The 18372-nt window shown below is 43.2% G+C and overlaps 1 protein-coding gene across 1 annotated transcript in view; it reads left to right on the top strand.

The window, feature by feature from the left end:
• Dpy19l1 (dpy-19 like C-mannosyltransferase 1) overlaps nucleotides 1–18372 on the top strand; it is an 88752-nt gene that overhangs the window by 55000 nt on the left and 15380 nt on the right. The window contains 6 exon segments of the mRNA XM_032909477.1: nucleotides 4200–4286; nucleotides 5763–5822; nucleotides 6252–6332; nucleotides 12305–12406; nucleotides 14357–14428; nucleotides 16861–16910. Of these exon segments, the coding sequence (XP_032765368.1) occupies nucleotides 4200–4286; nucleotides 5763–5822; nucleotides 6252–6332; nucleotides 12305–12406; nucleotides 14357–14428; nucleotides 16861–16910 (452 nt within the window).

Genomic DNA, 18372 nt, shown 5'->3' with positions numbered 1-18372 from the left:
CTGCACTGACAGGTGGTAAGTTACACCTGCACTGACAGGTGGTAAGTTACACCTGCACTGACAGGTGGTAAGTTACACCTGCACTGACAGGTGGTAAGTTACACCTGCACTGACAGGTGGTAAGTTACACCTGCACTGACAGGTGGTAAGTTACACCTGCACTGACAGGTGGTAAGTTACACCTGTACTGACAGGTGGTAAGTTACACCTGCACTGACAGGTGATACGTGCCTGCTGTTGAGGCTGCATCGGGGTGCACTCTTGGCATGGTGTATTGTACAGGATCTGATAGGCGACACATCCTATGAATGGGTTCAGTCCTGGAAGCCATCCAGCCTGCCTCCCCGTGTGCCTAGTAACTCCATCTTTGTATTGTTTTGTCCTCTGCAGAAGGCCATGCGTTTGGAGTTAGATAGCTCCTAACCTTTTGCAGATAGATTCATTTTTTCCACTTACTGAATTGAGTTAGCTTTAGTCTTCTCTGCCTTGATAGCTCATTTTTTCATAACCGAATAACATTTCGACCTTTCCCCCCTTTCTTTTGGCTATGCCATGGTTTATCCACTTACTTACTGAGGGACATCTTGGTTAAGTCCAAGTTTGTATAGCTGTGAGCAAAGCTGCCGCAGCGACATTTGCTTACAGGCTTCTTCATAGATTTAAATTTTAAATTCATTTGGAGAAATACCAAGGAAAGTTACTGCTGAATCATAGGGCAGCTGTTTATCTTGTGTTCAGAAAATTGCCAAACTGTTTTCAATAGTAGCTGTACCATTTTGCATTCCCATGGTAAGAGAGATGGACAGGGAAGAAAGAAAGTGGGATGTGAGAGAAAGAAAGAGAGAAAGAAAGAAAGAGAGAGGGGGGGAGGAGGGAGGGAGGGAGGAAGGAAGGAAGGAAGGAAGGAAGGAGGGAGGGAAGAGGGCTGCTGCTTCTCCAACCTCCTCTTCACCCAGGGTCAGCCGTTGGAAAGGAAGGGTCATTCATCCGATTTCTGACTTGGTGTGTGCTTGTTCAGGTCTTTGCTGTTGTTTAATTTGCTGAGTTTTAATAACTCTTTGTATTATTTTACACATTTATGTATTATAGTAGTTGTTTAACCGATGGCACCTTTCTCTCCTTTTCATCCATCCGCCTCTTCTTAGTGTGCGAGCCTTCTTACTCATCGTCCGATTTGGTTTGCTCGTGGATCATTGAATTGAGGGTTTTTTTGTTTGTTTGTTTTTTGTTTTTCTGCATCTATGTTTATGGTGGATACTAGCAATAGTTTTATTGCAATGCCATTTTCTGAATTAGAATGACAGTCATCTTGCCCATGAAGAGCGTTAAAGCATTTCCACTGCTCTGATATTGTAGATGAGCATGTTGCAAGCTGCTGGGATTTTCTCCTAGGAGGGGAGACTTTGGCATATTTCACAGCAGTACTTCTTTCTCCTCTTGCTAGAGTCATAGAGGATTTTCCTTAGTGGTCTTTGCTCTCAGAGTTTAAAAAAAAAAAAAGACCAAAGCGTAAGCGCCCATCTTCTCAGTGCCCACCTGAGCAGCCATTACTCTGTTGCAGTGCAGGTCTCCCCTCCCTGTCTGGGTGTCTCCATGTCACTGTGCTCCAGTGAGCTGCACCCATCTGTTTCCTTGTTCCGAGGCCGTTTTCCCCGGACCTCACTTCTCTGCCTGGCACCCAGTGACACTTCCAAGCTCTCATGGGTACTCTCCTTATAGAGTCTCTTAATTTTCACTTTTTGATTATGGTAAGATTTTTGTCACATGGTTCTTAGTAATTTCTGTACATTTGAAGAGATATCATTTCAAGTTATTAGTTCATTTTTGAATGAAGATTTTTGTATTGAATTTTAGGAGCTATGTATATATGATGATTATGAATATTTGATTCTGCCATCCTTTGTCCCTTATGACCATTAAGTTTTAGATTCCAGTCCAACCATTTCTTCATGTACTCTCTGCTCATAGTATCCTACCCAGGAAAATAGTGTGAAATCCAATTACAGGAAGCTCTGAGAGGTTTAGCATCCCAGCTTTCTTTTAGGCGTCCGTTCTTCTTGGAGCTAGCTTTGTGCATGGCAGAAGACAGTGACCCCTGCCTACGGGGCTATCTATTGTCCTAAGCACTGTCTCCATTGACTGATGTTGGAATTCTTGTAAAACGCATTGGTCCAGTCATTGCAGGGCTCGTGCCTAAGCAGGGTCAATGCCATTGGTCGACTTTGACTGTATGCCTGCTGCACAGCCTTCTCATACTCTGGGTAACATCAAGCCCGGAAACCCCAGTCTGACTCTGTACCCTGTTCCCTTCACTGTTGCTGTCACCTTATTTCCCGCTACATTCTGCATGGATCTCTATTCCTGCAAAGATGTGGGGGTTTGTAGTCACTGAAGCAGATTTGCAGATGTCTGGGTGTCTGGGTGTTCACGTCCTCACACAGTAAATATGAGCCGGCCTCTCATTGGTCATGCTTTAATTGCCTGCCTGTGTGTGTGTGTGTGTGTGTGTGTGTGTGTGTGTGTGTGTGTGTGTGTTTTCTCTATAAATCCTGTGCCTCCACAACTAAGCTGACCACTGAGTATTTTTATTCTTTCTGATGCTGTTGGCAAAATGATTTGTTTTCTAGATTCTTCTGTCAGATTGTTTCTTGTTGGTATGTGGATACTTGGTTGGATTTTGTGTGTTTTGAATCCTGTTACTGTCCTCTGTTTTTAACAATTGCTATTCCTCCTTTAGGCTTTTTTTCATTCAAAATTGTATCTGTGGCAGATTTTACCCTTCCATTTCCAGCTCGCTTTTGCTGTTTTCTTTCATGCCTCTCTAAGTGACAACTTTGAGTTGTCCCTGGTTACTATTCCTTGAGGGAGCGATTTTAGTCTCCCCCTGAGAGCGAGTGTGCTGTGACTTCTTCATGCATCCATCGAGCATGTGAAGGGGATCCATCCTGCCCGAGTTTGTTCAGTGTGTCTAGTTGGATGATGTCGAATTTTGCCAAGTACTTTTCTCTATCAATTGAAATGATCTTAAATTTTCTTTTATTCTCAAGTTGTAGATATATTTTTGAGATGAATTTCATACACAAATGGACATATATCAAAGGAAAACAAAACTTTTAGAATAAAGGATTGGCTTTCATTTTTAAGGATCTTTAAAATGATAAAGATGAGTCTTGAAGACCTACAGGAGATAAATGATAAATACGATGGGCATAAAATGTAAGCAGTAAGCACAGCAGAGACGGAACAAGGATGGAGAATGAACTGGGGAACTGCTTGTCCATGTTTGTTCCATGTGGAGCTTTTCCCTGTGACACATAAGAAGAGCATGAGGGAGACCACTACTCTAATGAAGGAACACAGTAGACGTAAGCAGTTCACATTCACACCACACACCCGTGGAAGGCTCTGGCTCATACACTCAGTATTTCCCCTGGTGTAATGGAAGCCTTTAAAGAAGTAACACACGGTGTGTGTCAGCAGCATCGCCCTCTCAGATTAGGGGAAAGGATGGGTGCAGTCTTTTTGTATAACACTTTGTCAGTATTTCGTCTTTTGATTTGAAATGGCTGCATCTTGGCCCATCAGGTTTTCTTGAGGTAGGGTTAGGGTTAGGGTTAGGGTTAGGGTTAGGGTTAGGGTTAGGGTTAGGGTTAGGGTTAGGGTTAGGGTTAGGGTTAGGGTTAGGGTTATCTATAGGGATGCACTGGCAGGTTCATAAGATGCATCCAAAACGTCCTTGCCGTTTGTGCCATGGATGAGGGAAACAGTAGAAGCAGAAGGCAGTTGTCAGGCGTTGGGCAGTACTAAGGGGAGTATACATTAGCTGCAGCTCGTGTGTGCAGTGGCAAATGCTTTCTGGTCTTAGTGAATTAGGTTGGTTTGGATTGATATGGGAAGCTTCTCTCAGCGTGTTAATAGCCAAAGCAGAAGAAGATTCTATGGGTGAGTGGCCACTTGGGACTTAGGAGGGAAATATAAACTGATTTCCTAGTGTTGGTGTCTGGGAGGGTGCCCAGAAAATGGCTGGTGATGCCCATCTTGGAGTGTGGGCATGGGAGGTAGAGCGAGCTGGGTTTGCCTGGCAGCCCATTTTGAGAGCTTCAAACTCCTTCCATCATGGCAGCAAGCAACGTGAAACTGAAAGCCCCATTCTTTCTTTGGGTCCGTGCTCACTAATTGTATTTCTTTTGGGTTTGCAGATTTCCCTTGTGCTTTGTTTTGTGTTGATGTTTGGGAACTCGATGTTACTTACATCTTACTATGCATCCTCTTTGGTAATTATTTGGGTAAGTATTCCTTTGGCTGCTTTTTATAAAAATATAATTTTATACATGTATGCAGTGAAGTGTGATCACGGATTTCCCATCTACCCTCAGCACTCCATTCCAGCTTCACCTCCATTCTTTTCCTTGATAGCTCACTATTTTTAGTTAATCTGTCTTTGGCTGCTTTAGAAACAAATAGTTTCATTTTCTTTATAAGTGGCTTGGGATTCATGAGTAGCAGGGTCATATGAAGTATCTATCAACTTTATTTCTACCTGACAGAGTGATGAAGTTCTCACTTGGAAAGCAGAGAAAATAAGACTCAGTGAAGTCACTGTGAGAAAGTTCCCAGCCCCTCACCGTGGCTGCCCACCCAGCCCCCCTCACTGTGGCTGCCCATGCTGCTCTCTTGCTCCCTCAGCTTCTCTAGTGCCTGCTTTGTTCATGGGCTCCTTGTCAAAGGTTTCTGTGCTTCTTAATTTTTCTTTTCACTTTTCCAGTTTAACTATAAAAGACTTGTTAAACTTAGAGTCTTGTGCACGTTAGAAAGTGACTTTGATTCCCGGGCATTAGTGGTACATTGGTGAACAAACCGAGGTTCTTCCCTCCACCTGTGGCCCATGTACCTTAGCTGAGCTGGTGCCTGAGACCAGCATGGCGCTCCCCATCGGAGCGCTTCCTGCCTTTTGAGAAGTGTCCTTCATTCACTTGATTGCTAGAACCCATTAATAAATTCTCCTTAAGCTCCTGTTTCACAAGTTGCTACTTTAAATACCATTTCCAAGAAATGTGCTTTTCCCGCCTGAGGCGCCCGTCCTCTTCAGCTGAAGCATGTTTGGCCGCAGTCATGGGCATGTGCTGATGCTGTTTTCAACCCTAACTCGAAGTCGCTGTCATCGTGCCCAGGACTAAGATTGGCAGATTCTCTACTGTATGTTTGCCAGGTTTGAAGTGTGTTTTTCTCTCAGGTGATACAGTGTAGGGTTCATGTACCTGGATGACAACACAAATATTTGTTGCTATAATAAATCTCATGTATTGTTCATCAGGTAAGTCAGGAGCTTTTAGCTTAAAGGGAACCTTAAAATTTTGAAATTTTATAGGTAAATCATGTATAAAATAGAGAGCTACAGCTTTTGTATATGCTGATTTTCTTTTTGTTTTACAAACGCACTGAAAGGATTTTTAGCATTAATTTTCTAAAGGGATGCTTTGAAATCACTAAATAACTGCATATGTGGACAGGGGATGATAACTGTGAAAACTCTACAAAACAAAGCAAAAGGCATGGCTGTGGGAAAGAAATTGGTAAAGAGAGGGGACAGGGCCCGAGGAGATGGGATGTGTGAGTCACTAGGATGTGTCTTATATATGTGTCGAAATGTCAGATAACCAATAAAGAAGTCTATCACACAGTGAGTTTTATATTCTTCAAAGCCTTAATTATGGAGAATATTATTACTTGAACTTCTGATGTTCATTTGTGTTCCTATTTAGGGCATGCTGGCAATGAAACCACAGTTCCTAAAAATGAATGTGTCTGAACTCAGCTTGTGGGTAAGCAGAAACCTGTGCACTTTTTTCTTCTCCAAAATCTAACACTGGTTTTATGCTTTACTTTTAAAGGAATTATGCACAGTATGCAAGGGCCCAATATATGAAGGGCCCTCTGGGTTTAGTAGTCCTCTGAAGTTTTATTTATTAATCCACGTTTCTTCTGAGGAACAAACGGGTGTGACCAACCCCACCATAGGAGTTGAGCAGTTCTTGTTTATATTGCTGATAAGCATAAATACAGTTTGCTGGAAATGTCTTATGTTTTCAGTTTTTATTTTTTGTTATAATAGCCCTTAGTTTCAGAGCAACAGGCATTTTCCCTTGGAGAGCGAGATATTGTTTGCATGGGAATAAAGCATTTGTTCTGCTCAGTTCCCCAGGCTCACAGAGGAGGAAGGAAATGAATTCCGTTTACATTCTCTTCTGTAGGTTATCCAAGGGTGTTGCTGGTTGTTTGGGACGGTCACACTCAAGAGTCTGACTTCCAGGATCTTTGGCATTGCAGATGATGTGAGTGGACTTTTGCTTAAAATTGAAAGACTTGAACAGGATCCAATGGGCAGAGAATAGATTATGGGATTATTAGAGTACCCTTACTTAAGCTAGATTTCAAGGTGTGAAGTATATATTATTTTCTCTCTTCAATGAAAGAAAATCAAAAACTGTGACTATGTGTATTTTTTAACCTCTAGAATTAAGACAGTCCCCCTTTAGTCCATGTCTATGTTACAAAGATGTAGAAAATGTAAAGCAGTAAGTCTGGAGATTAAGGTCTATAGCCAGTTTCTGACTTCTTTACAGTCTCCCTTTAAAACTAATAGAGCAGTATCTTCAAAGTCATGGCCAGAGACCTGCCCTGCCATCTTCTCTGTGGTCAGTGTGTGTGGAGCGTTTGTTTATATACCATTATTCCTAGTAAGAGCTGTGTTGGACTTAAGAGATTTTGTTATGTTTGGTTAGGACAGAGAATGAAGTGATAACATTTCTGTGTGCTCAGATGGAGGGTTATCCTGGGACTCTGAAGCCCAGGAACCATACAGCTCTGGGCTGCTAGGGGAAGGTGGGGAGGCTGGAGAGGAGGCGCTGCCGCTGTGGACAGCTCTGTGGGACAGCTCCTGCCGTGGTGTTTCACATAACTCTAGGCTGAGGCAGGAAAGGAGGAGTCACCACCATGGACAGTTCCTCAAGCTGGCAGTAGGCTGAGGCAGCAAAGGTGTCACCAGTGTGGACAGGTCCTGAGGAGCAGCTCTCCCTGAGGCAGGAAAGGCAGTGCACCATGGGGGACAGCTCTTGCACTCCTGTGAGGGCTGGCTGAGATGTTGTGGTGCCACCATTTTGACAGGAGCCGCCATTTTGGACAGCTCCTGTGAGACATTTTACTGCAGTAGCCGTAGGCTAGGACGGGAAGAAGGGGCCTGTTGCAATGTGACAACTTTTGTGGGCCAGTGTCTCTTCGGTGCAGCACTAATGGACTACAGTTTCTGTTTTATTTAGGATTCTTATGGATAGTTGCTTTATTTATTTGTGTGTGTATAGAAACATATGTGTTCATGGTGCTTGTGCGGGTGACTGTGGGTGAGTAGAGCTGGACATGAGGTATTCTGTTCTGTCACTCTCTACCTTACTCTTGAGACAGTGTCCCCCACTGAACCTGTAGCTAGGCCGCTGACAGCAAGCCCCTCTTGTCTCACCCTTGACAATGCTGGGCTGACAGGCATGTAGTCTCGTGCTCTGGCAGGGAGTGCTAATGTACCTCTCTCCTTGAGCCATTCCCTAACTTCACTTTGCTTACTTTATTTTTGATGTTGTGATGAGCACATTCTCACCTGGGGGCCTCCAGCAATTATATTAATATGAAAGATAACGAAGGCTGTGACAAAAGAGTGGTACATTTGGGAGCACGCAGGAGGAGAATCAGGAGCATCTCTGCAGATGAGAGGAGAGGACTGATGGAGTCAGTTTGGATGCAGAGGATGGGAAGGAAGGCAGTAAAATGGCTCCAGGCTCAAGCAGACTTTGGTCCTTTCTGTTGGAGGACAAAGTAATTAGGACAGATTCAGAGTGAAGGCACTGGAAACATTTCTGTTGTGGCCTAATGTCTTAGTATATGGTCAGTGAATATTTACACACGAGGTGACCTGAGCTTGGCGAACATCGCTAGAACTGCAACAGGGAAGCTACAGCAAGGGCTGCTGCATCCTGATGTGCTCTTGCTAAGGAAGCACATGCCAGGCACCCAGCCCTGGAGGGGCTGTGTCTTTCCTCCTCCTCTACTCATTATCCCTTTGGAGGAGCCGGAGCCTGTGCCTGCGCCTGTGCCTGCGCCTGTGCCCGCGCCTGTGTCCGCACATCTATCCGTTCTCTCTGGTGAGCTAGTAGGTATGCAGATTCACGTATTTCTACTTTGCAAGTTTTAAGTAGGACTCATTTCTCCAGTAATGAATTCTAAAGCTTTCAAAAACAAAAACAAATAACCAACCAAACTAACTAAAGCCCCTTGTACCTCCCAACATGTTCTTTTCAGCAGTTTTATGGTTCCTTAGGTTTGAATGGCCATATCTGACCTGTGAGATCTCACACAATTTACCTGAATTAAAGGAGCTTTCTCAGGATAGTATGCAGTCTGTGTTCCATAAGCTTTAGTTGTTGTGGTCATGGTTAGTATTGTGATTTATTGTTATTGTGTACTCTCTCTCTCTCTCTCTCTCTCTCTCTCTCTCTCTCTCTCTCTCTCTCCATGGATCCACTTGTGAGTCCTTGGTTTGCTAGGTTGGCTCAGGTTGGTGGATAGCGCTGCAGTGCATTGAGCTGTGAATGACTCTTTGTTAGTTCATTTTAATGGTGTTCTAGAGACTGCAATGCATATCATAATTTTAAATAATCAACTTAGGTTAATGCTGGCTTATTCAGGTTTAATCTATAAAGCTCTCACTTTAGAATCCTTTGCACTGTCGTCACACACTGACCCCGTGCCTTACTGCCAGCCGCGTGAGTTTGGATTACTGCGCTGTGTGTAATAGAGAGGAAGAACAAAGGGGGTCATTGCCTTTTGTGCGCGTCAACATTTTCACCCCTTTTATCACCTGTCTTCTTGTGTTTGAGGACGCTTGTTTCCTTTTAACCTATAGGACTCCATTTTCTAACTTCACATAGCCAGGTCTCTTAGCAATAGGTCTGTCTGGTTTTAGTTTTGTTCCTCTGTTTGGTTTTGGTTGTTGTTATTTTTTTTCTCAATTTGCCAGTTACAGAATTGTCTGTTGGTTGTAGCTTCTAAAAACCTGGCCTTTGTTATTTCTAAGAAGGCAATCAACATTCTTCATTAAATATTGATAAAGTTTCCAGTCATTTTTGCCTTCTGTGCCCTTTGCCTATTCCCTGTTCATATCACCTTCTTCTCTATCTACTGTGGGTTTGTAGAAAGCATGGGCTCTCTTGGAACTCTCTTGTGTATGTCCTCCAGGGGTGTGGGAATGTCTCCATCCCTTAGACGGTTGTGTCATCTCTAGGTTCTCGAGACAGCGTTTACACGTGCTCATGCCACTGGGATGGCACTTTAGGCTCTGGCAGGATAGCCTCCATCTCTCATTTCCTGCTGGTGCTGATTATGGTGTTTCTAATGTCCCATTGTCCTCAAAGAGACCATGCCATTGACTCAGCAAACTAGAGAATCCAAGGTGGTGTTGATGGTGGGTGGAGCAGCCTAGGTAGAGCGCCACAGACCCCCATTTCTTCTAGGAAAGTTAGTTTTTAATCAGCAAATGAAACTTGATGGCTGCTAGGTTAGAAGACTGTGACCTGGTTGTTTGTGACACTTTTGTCCAGTTTTATAGTTGCCTTGGGGGAGGGAATGTCTGACTCTTCCGGATCCAGAAGTCCCCACATTCACTGGTTTCCTAACTGACCCAGGGTTGTACTTCTTCCCAAGCAAATCTCACTTGTTCGTTGTGTTATTCTTTCTTGGTAGAGCTGGGTTTGGCTGGCTAGTAGTGTAAGCGTATTTGCCTTTAATCATGAAAAGTATACGGTTCTTTTTCACTTTTAGTCTGATTTGAGTTTCAGGATACTGGTAGCTTCCCATGGCTTTGAAGACAGGTTCACTCTCTTATTTTCAGAGAACATTTGGGTAGGCTGGCATTTCCCCCTTAATTGTAGCCAGAGAGCAGCAGTGAAGCCTACAGCACTCAGGATCTTCTCTCTGTGGAGGTTTTTCCCTGCCAACTTGACAGATTGCCTTAGGAACGTGGTCATCTGACTGGAGCTGTGGCTCGTGCCTTCAGGCCCACTTTGCCCCCTTTCTGTGTGCCGTCAAGGGAGCGTGCTTTAGATGAGGTATTACTGAACCCAGCTAGCTGAACTTGCATGTGCAAGTTTTATGTATACCGTAGGTGGGAAATGGTCCTTTGTTATTAAAACTACTACTTTCCAACGTCTCTAACTTGGCAGGTAACATTGTATGTCTACTGTGTACAGCATCATGTGTGGAAGCTTTGGTACATTATGCAACCATAAAAAGCAGCCTTTCTTGTATGCTCTGACCACTTCTCCCCTCACCTCCTCCTCTCCAAGCCAATTTTAACCACACTCTTCTGTGGAGATTAGCTTCTGTGGGGTCCACTGGCAAGATCAAGCATGTAGGAAGATGCTCGGCCCTTTTGATGTTACCACTCTTATGTTCTAGGAAGTTTGTCTTAATTGTTCCTGTAAATAGTGCTCGTCATATACTTTCTAATTTGGCATTTTGTGACTTTCTACATGATCTAAAGTTTATTAAATTTTGGCTTATTTATTTTCTAGCAAAAGGATTCCTAAAGCCATTCATAGTTATTTTGTAGTTTTACTGCATTTATGATTAGAAAAAAAATATATGAAATTTTAAGATACTGTTATGACTTGGGGGGTATGTGTATGTGTGTTTATACACATACACTTAGAATTTTTTTTTTTTTACTTTGCTTAAAGAGAGCGTGTCTGCTCTTCCTGTGAAGTTGATAGTCCTTCTTTATGGACATATGGTTACATCTTGCTGATTTGTGCTGTTTTTTATCTTCTGCTCCTGGAGGAGTGCTTATCATTTCTAGTGAATGCCGTCAGCTCACCTCTTTCTCGGGCAGTTGTCATCTCATACCCATCTCAATCCATGCTATCTCAATCCATGCTAGTCCGCATACGGCAGGCGCCATTTGACTCTGCCATTCACAAGTTTTTGTGAATCTCCATGTAGGTTTTTTTGTAGTGTGTGTGTGTGTGTGTGTGTGTGTGTGTGTGTGTGTGTGTGTGTGTGTGTGTATGTGAGGGGGGTTGGAGTTCTCTCTTTCTGGATTCTGGGACCACAGACTTCATTGGTTTGCACAGCAAGGACCCTCACCTGAATCTCACTGGCCCTGGAACTTAATTTTATGAGATGTTGCAGTTGCTGTCCTGGGTTTTCTGTCTCAAACTTCCATTGTTCATTTTCACTTCTGCTTTCGTGTGCAGTTATCTTTTGGAGACAGCATAGTGGTGTATTTGTCCCCTCAGCCAGTCTGAGCAGCTGTGCTGAAGTCGGATGGTTTAAGCTCTTTGTGCGGGTGGCACTTCCCTTTTGCTAGGATGCTTCCTCCATTCTCCCTGGGATTTGTTTCTGTATGCTGTTTTGTAACCTCCCTTCTGGCTTCATGGCTACCAGCCTGCCCCTCTCTCTCTCTCTCTCTCTCTCTCTCTCTCTCTCTCTCTCTCTCTCTGTCTGTCTGTCTGTCTCTGTCTCTCGTGGATCTACAGTCGTCCTTTCTCTCTGACATCTCCCATGTTACCACATCCCCTTCATCATATGCTCTGCTCTCTCGGCGACTGCCTGTTGTGTGGTGGCCTTAGGCTTTCTAATCTTTGCTGTTTTAGCTAATAATGAACTTGGAAGTTTGGTGAATGCCTTATGTCTGTGAGCCTTCCTTTTCTTGTTTACAAAATGAAGGTGGTTGCTTGCTCCTTATCATTTGTGGGGAGGCAAACATGACTGCACACAAGCCCATGTTGATTGATAGAAGAAGGCACCTTTTATACTACTTCCTCCCATGTCGGCTACCTTCAAACAGTCCTGTAAGGCCCTTCCCAGAATTGGGACTCAGCCTTCCCTCTGTGCTCAGTTTCCAGTGTGGTGGACAGGAATCTGTATAAGTTCCTGCCAGAACTCTCAACCTCCTGGTAGAGGGCAAGGTGGGGGCTGTTCCATCAGCTGTAGTGAGCAGGAAACCTGCAGGATAAAAGCCTTGGGCATCGCCGAGTGGGCGGTAATGGACCTGGGTAAGAAGCTTTGGGAGCTGACACGTGCTGGAAGAACGGGACACAACTGTGAGGTTGCAGGAACAGAACTTATCTTAACAAAAGCCCAGAATTGGAACAATGGACTTTTTCATGCGGCAAAAACTATTTTAGGTATTGTTAAGATTAAAATGCAAAATTATATTATTTAGCTTAGTGTAATGATTCCTGACTGTATTCCTTTCTAGGCTCATATTGGCAACTTATTAACATCAAAATTCTTCAGTTACAAGGATTTTGATACTTTACTGTACACTTGTGCAGCAGAGTTTGACTTCATGGAGAAGGAGGTAAGACATAATGTCCAGCTCTCTTCCCTTGGCTTTGGCCCTTTCCATTTTCATAAGGGGGCTACTGTTTCAGGGTCTCGGTGCGCGGCTGTCTTGGAAGAAGGATGCCTCGTAGCTCAATGAAAGCGCCTCCCCTTTGTGTGTTTATTTGTGCCCCTTTCCATGGTGACCATTTGGAAACCTGATTCAGAAGACCCACAGTGTGTAAACGAGTGAACCCCGCATTGCCGATGGCCTCTTTTCAGGACTACACCACTTGGTTCGCTTGGGCCCTCTGGATCTTCCCCTCCACTCATGTGTGGGGATTTGAATGATCTCACTGTGTTTAAATATCATTGAACACAAGTTTCCGTACTAACATTTCTCTTCTGAAGACTTGATTCAGGTATTTGATGATTACAGGAAAGCTAGCGAGTGGGTAGAGGGTTGTGGGACAGAATCCTGCAATGTTGATTAGTGGTTTTGGAGGAGCACGGCTTATTCTTTGTGTTACAGCCTATAGGTACTTCGTGTACTACAGACAGGTATTGTGAAGACAGAGTGAGATTTCGTGTTGTAAAATGCTTTAGTCTCACATATGAGATACCTTTTGCAGTACTTGATAACTAGTTTGTTTCAGCAAGCATGACCTTATTAGCCTTGGAAGCACCACCATTTGCATTCCTTTATTGCTGCTTACACCTGACACATTTCCTTCACGCCCATATGTGTAGGAATGTACTAAACTGGCCACTACTTTATTGACACGTTCATTACCCCTGCAAAACCACTGTGATAATTAATTCTCTGTCCTGAGTACCAGGCTAGCAGCCTTCAGTGTAGACTCTGGTGTGCTTAGTCAAGTATGCCTTGATGACTCTAATTCCATGTTGGTCTTTATTTATTCTGTTTATGACATTGATACATGATAGCTGATAAAAGCTATACAAATGGTAGGAAAAACCAAAGGAAGGGTATCTCTTGTAAGATCTTAAAATACCAATTTATCGAAAGCAAGGCTTCTTTGGGAAAGTGGTAGAGAAAATAGAAGGTAAACATAACAGAGAACAGATGTAGGAGGGGCTGGAGACTACGGAGAACATCGTGCGTGCTGCTCTAACCTGAGAGTGGCCGCTGCAGGTCTAGTGAAAGAGTTCGCGTATTGAGGCTTCATTCCACATAAGGCTGTTTGCAGTATGCTATGCCTGTGCATCTGAGTCAGGGTCTGTGCTGCTTAGGCCGCTGAGGATCTGACTTTCAAGGGAGTGCATGCCGTATATGGTATCGTCTGTGTAAAGTAGGAACAAAGACAAAGCTTAAATGTTAGTTATTCCACAACATACTTCCAAACTGACCCGGAAAGATGCTCAGTATATATAACAGAGTGAGCACAGGTGATCTTACCTGTGATTAGTACACAGAGGTATAAGCTGCATGCCAGCGGTAGCTGGAGTGGCTGCTAACTGAGAGCTACACAGGACTGTGCTACTAAATAATGGCTATAAATGTTTCTGTTGTTAAAGTGTAAAAACTAGTTTTATTACCTTCATAAGCATTGGCCATTATTCAGCATGTATTTGTATGTAAGAAAAAGAAATGCAATAGGTAAGAATATGCATAAAATGTGGGAGGTAGCTTGTCCATGTAAATAAACACTGCCTACTTGGGATGAGCAATGAGAGATCTCCAGACAGGCAAATAGTGTACAAAGAGAAGAATCGAGATGCCTTTCACAGGAGTTTTGGAAACTGCATTTTTAGTGTTTTCAACCTAGCACTGGTGAAATGTGTTTCTATGGAAACGTGCTTTAATTTCAATACCGGGAATCAGTGCACAGGTTGGACTCTTGGTTGGTGAAGGTTTGTATGAATGTTCTCTACTTATACCTTTAGAAATTCACCTGCCTCACCATTTGAAAAGAAGTTTTGTTTGGCTAAAACATTTCCCTCTAACAATACTGCTCAATCGTAGACTCCACTGAGATACACGAAGACACTGCTGCTCCCGGTCGTTCTCGTCATCGTCGCTGCCATTGGTAGAAAGGTGCGCTTGCCACTCAGAAGCCTGTTGTAATTGTATACATTGTATTTGTAATTTTAATTGTAATTGGTTTTGTATGGTAGTTACAGTTATCTGGCTATAAGATAATCTGATAGTTTGTCCTGGTTTATTGAAACATTTAGTATTTTCTTACTGATGGCCTTTGATACGAATACTTAGATCTCTGTCCGCCTAAAATAGACCCAGGAAAGAATCTGATCATGCATTTTGGAAGACATTTCTGGATGTCACAATTGACCCAAATACAAATTTATTTACCCATGTCCATTGGCTAGATTTTAATACTAAGTAATATTTCCAGAAGTATTTAGCACTTTTGCTCTTTTATATGATATATGAGCAGTTTTCAGTTACAACTGAATGGGGTTTATTATTTATCAAGAAGAATTGGGAATTCAAGTGTGTTGGTGAACTGGATAACTTGCTTAGACTCCATGTTTACTTTGATAATGAAATTCTAAGCCCTGGTGTAAACTAGGCCTGAGAAACATCAATCTTCTATGAAGAAAAGCAGGAGTGAGACTGTTTTCAAGTAGTTTGTGATGGCTGTAACTGTGTAGGACTTAAAAGATGAGATTAACGTTAATCGAAGAGGATAGGACAAAGCCCGACAATGTATTGATCTCTAGTGATTTGCGTTAGCACAGTGAATCTATCTGTGTGATCTCCTGTACTGTAATTACTGTTCACTTGGGTTTGTACTGGACTCTGCACTCCAGAGTATTTCCCCATGGTGTAATTTGATGTGTTAGTCAGTGTCCTATGAGGCAGACAGATAGTGCCTTGCAAGATCAGACGTTGTTAGCAGCTCCCTTCGTGCCCGCTGTCATACTAGACTCTGGCTTAGCTCCCTCCTCCTACAGCAGGCCTGGCAGCACCAACTCTCCACCTGCTTCAGCTCCTGTCAGATTACTCAGTTTCACTACGTGGCAGGCTCTGAGCTTGCTTTGCAGTTTTGCACTTTGTTCATATTTAATAATCCTCAAAAATTGTCAGATATTGACCATTAAGAACCTATTTAAAGACTACAGTGGTTGGGCGTGATGGCACATGCCTTTAATCTTCCTACCTGGAGGCAGATGCAGATGGATGTCTGTGAGTTTGAGGCTATCCTGGTCTACATACAAGTTGTAGGCCAGCTAGAGCTGCACAGTGAGGTGAAACTATGTGCAATAAAACAAACGAGACTGTAGTTTTGATGGCAAGATGTGATGGAATATCATCGCATCAGATGAGTGAAGCTCCACTGTGTAAAGAACAAAGGATTCAAATCGAAGCTGGGTAATTGTTTTCAAATATGAAAAGCCTACCATTTGGAAAATATGCCTACCTTTGGTGCCTGAGAAATCTGGTCAGTGGTAATTTTTGGAGATAGAGCATTGGACCAGAAATGCATAGATCAATGAGAAAGGTGTTAGAGACTGAGGCAGCAGCCCGGTAGTTCTTCTAGGGGATAAACTCAGGCATGCACAAGATGCTGTAGGGATGTTCCTGCTGGAGACAGGATGCTAACAGTTGCTGTCTCCGAGCCATGTGGGCAGTTCTGTGTGCCTGATTAAGGGAGGCCTTGCTATCACCTCATGTGGGAGGAGCAGGAGTGAATATCAGTACCATCAGCGCTTCTTAACCCTCACCCCTGTCTTCCCAGGGACAGCATTTCATCCTCTGGGCCTGTCAGTCACATCCTAAAAGGGGTATTGGAATTTTCGTAATAGGACTGGTGACTATTAGACAAAATCAAGGACTGTGCTAGTATAAAATAACATTGAAATTATTATTTACTGAGTGTTCTCATATCGTAGGGTGATATCACTATACAGCAAGGCAGGTCCAGGATAAGCCAAAGCCTTTCACTGAATGAGGAGGAAGGGTAGGTGGGGAAAAAGTCTAGGAAGGAGAGAGGAGGGAGAGAAGTTGGGGATCAAGATGGAGACAACAGGCAGGTGATCCAGATGCAGGTGCACTAGGTCAATTGTATCTTGTCTAGGTGGGCGGTTATAGCTTTATTAGTTGGCATGAGTTTATTGTGTGGATGTATTGTGGATTGAGAATTTAACATGTAAATCTGATTGTTGGGTTACAGTTTGTTGAGTCTTGCCTTTACTGGGTAGTTGGAAGTTTATTCTTTAACTACCAGGGAGCACTTGCTGGGAGTGTGGGCCGAGTCCGTGGTTGGGAGCCGCGACAGGCCAGCCACTGCTGGACTTCTAGAACCATGGTTTTGCTGGGACCAGAGAATTTGTGGCTAGCAGGGAGCCGCTGGGAAGGATACTAATCTCAGATGAATTAGCGCTAGTTCAAATGGCCCCATTGGAACTAGGGACCACCAGGGTATGCATCGGAATTATATTAAGGGTTTTAACATTTATTTTTTTATAACAACTTTTCTAAAGTCTTTAAAAATCCATTTGCAGATTATTAATGATATGCGGGGTGTCATAGCTAACCAAGAGACAGATGTAAGGTAAGTGTGCTCCTACTGTTCTTACTTCCATGCATTGAACATTTGCTCTACTGTGCTCTTCTGTGCTTGCATATTGTATGCTCAGCACTTCAGAAGGATGCTCTCAGCTGTCACCATTCCCTCCCTGTGGAGGAGTCTCGGCTCTGCATTCATTTATCAGAACTCAGGCAGAGAAGTCTGACCAAGCCCCCTTCGCCTTCCTTCCTGGAGGGACACAGAAATGCCAGTTCGGCAGAGAAAATCAGTTGTTCTGTTTGGAGACCATTTGAGAAATAAACAGAGAAATATAAAACTAGATCCATTCCTTATTTTCTCCTCAACTTCCTAAGAAGCAATATTTAAATCATAGTTAACCAACCATACCTACAGATTGGCAAAGAGAATGTACTTGTAATTAAAGAAATGAAAGCCTTTTCTAAAGGATGTAAAACTTAGATGCTGGGAAGGTTGACAACATCAAACAGAAGAACTTCAGTCTGATAAAAGATGCTAGAAGCATTATTGAACGGAAAAGAATAGTTGCAGAAAATATCTGTGGTATATGACTCAGGACTGATAACTGGTAACAAGCATACAAAGACCCAGAAAAACTAATGGGAGCGTCTCCATACACACTGGGAAATGAGCGCAGGACCTAGGAAAGGGAACCAAAAGAAGAGCACGTTTGTATTTTCCCTCTCCGTCACACTCATGCCTAGAACCTTCTCGTCAGTTAATGATGGTAAGCTGTCCCTGTGTCTGGGGTTTGCAGGAGTTGAACCCTTGTCCATGCACTGCACTCCCTTTCAGCCCAACCCTTCACATAGCCAATAGGGAAGAGTAGTCGTTGAAAGGGTATTTACAAATGACTCAGAGGGGCTCAGAAAGGCCTACAGTCTTGTGACGAAGACATTTTAGATAAAACTAAAGTCTTTCTATTTACCAGATTAGTAAGAATTGGCAATAACCAGGGCTTGCCCAGCTGGCAAGAAACACACAGTGGGCCTCCCCTTCACACTGCAGGTCCATCCTGTGGAAATGTTCACACAAATGGAGATGGAGGTCAAAGGGTGCTTAGCATGGTATTGTGTGTAATATGGAAAGTTAATGTGGTCAAGTATATATGTGTTAGTAAAGAATAAAACTATGGCCCTGGTATAAAGTAGAATGTTTTACCATCTTTATGGGAATAGTTTGAGCATATATCATTGGATTTTTTTGTTTGAAAAGCTAAGTAATACATATATATGTCAACTATAAGTTATGTGCTCGTATGCATTTTCTTTTATAACTTGAATATCCTCACCTTTACACTGTCCCTTGACCTTCACAGCCCTGCTAACATAATGGAAAAATCTTGTATATCATTTAGAAACCGTTGGCTATAACTTTGCCTTGCTTGTATCTGTGAGGATAGGCAGGGAAGGGGAAGTGCCTTTGGCATATGACGCCAAAACTTCTCCTCATTTGAGCAGTGGTTTGT

Source organism: Rattus rattus, chromosome 8, assembly GCF_011064425.1.
Source record: "Rattus rattus isolate New Zealand chromosome 8, Rrattus_CSIRO_v1, whole genome shotgun sequence".
Lineage (NCBI taxonomy): Eukaryota > Metazoa > Chordata > Mammalia > Rodentia > Muridae > Rattus > Rattus rattus.
The sequence above is the reverse complement of the archived record's forward strand: the minus strand, read 5'-3'. Positions and strand labels throughout refer to the sequence as shown.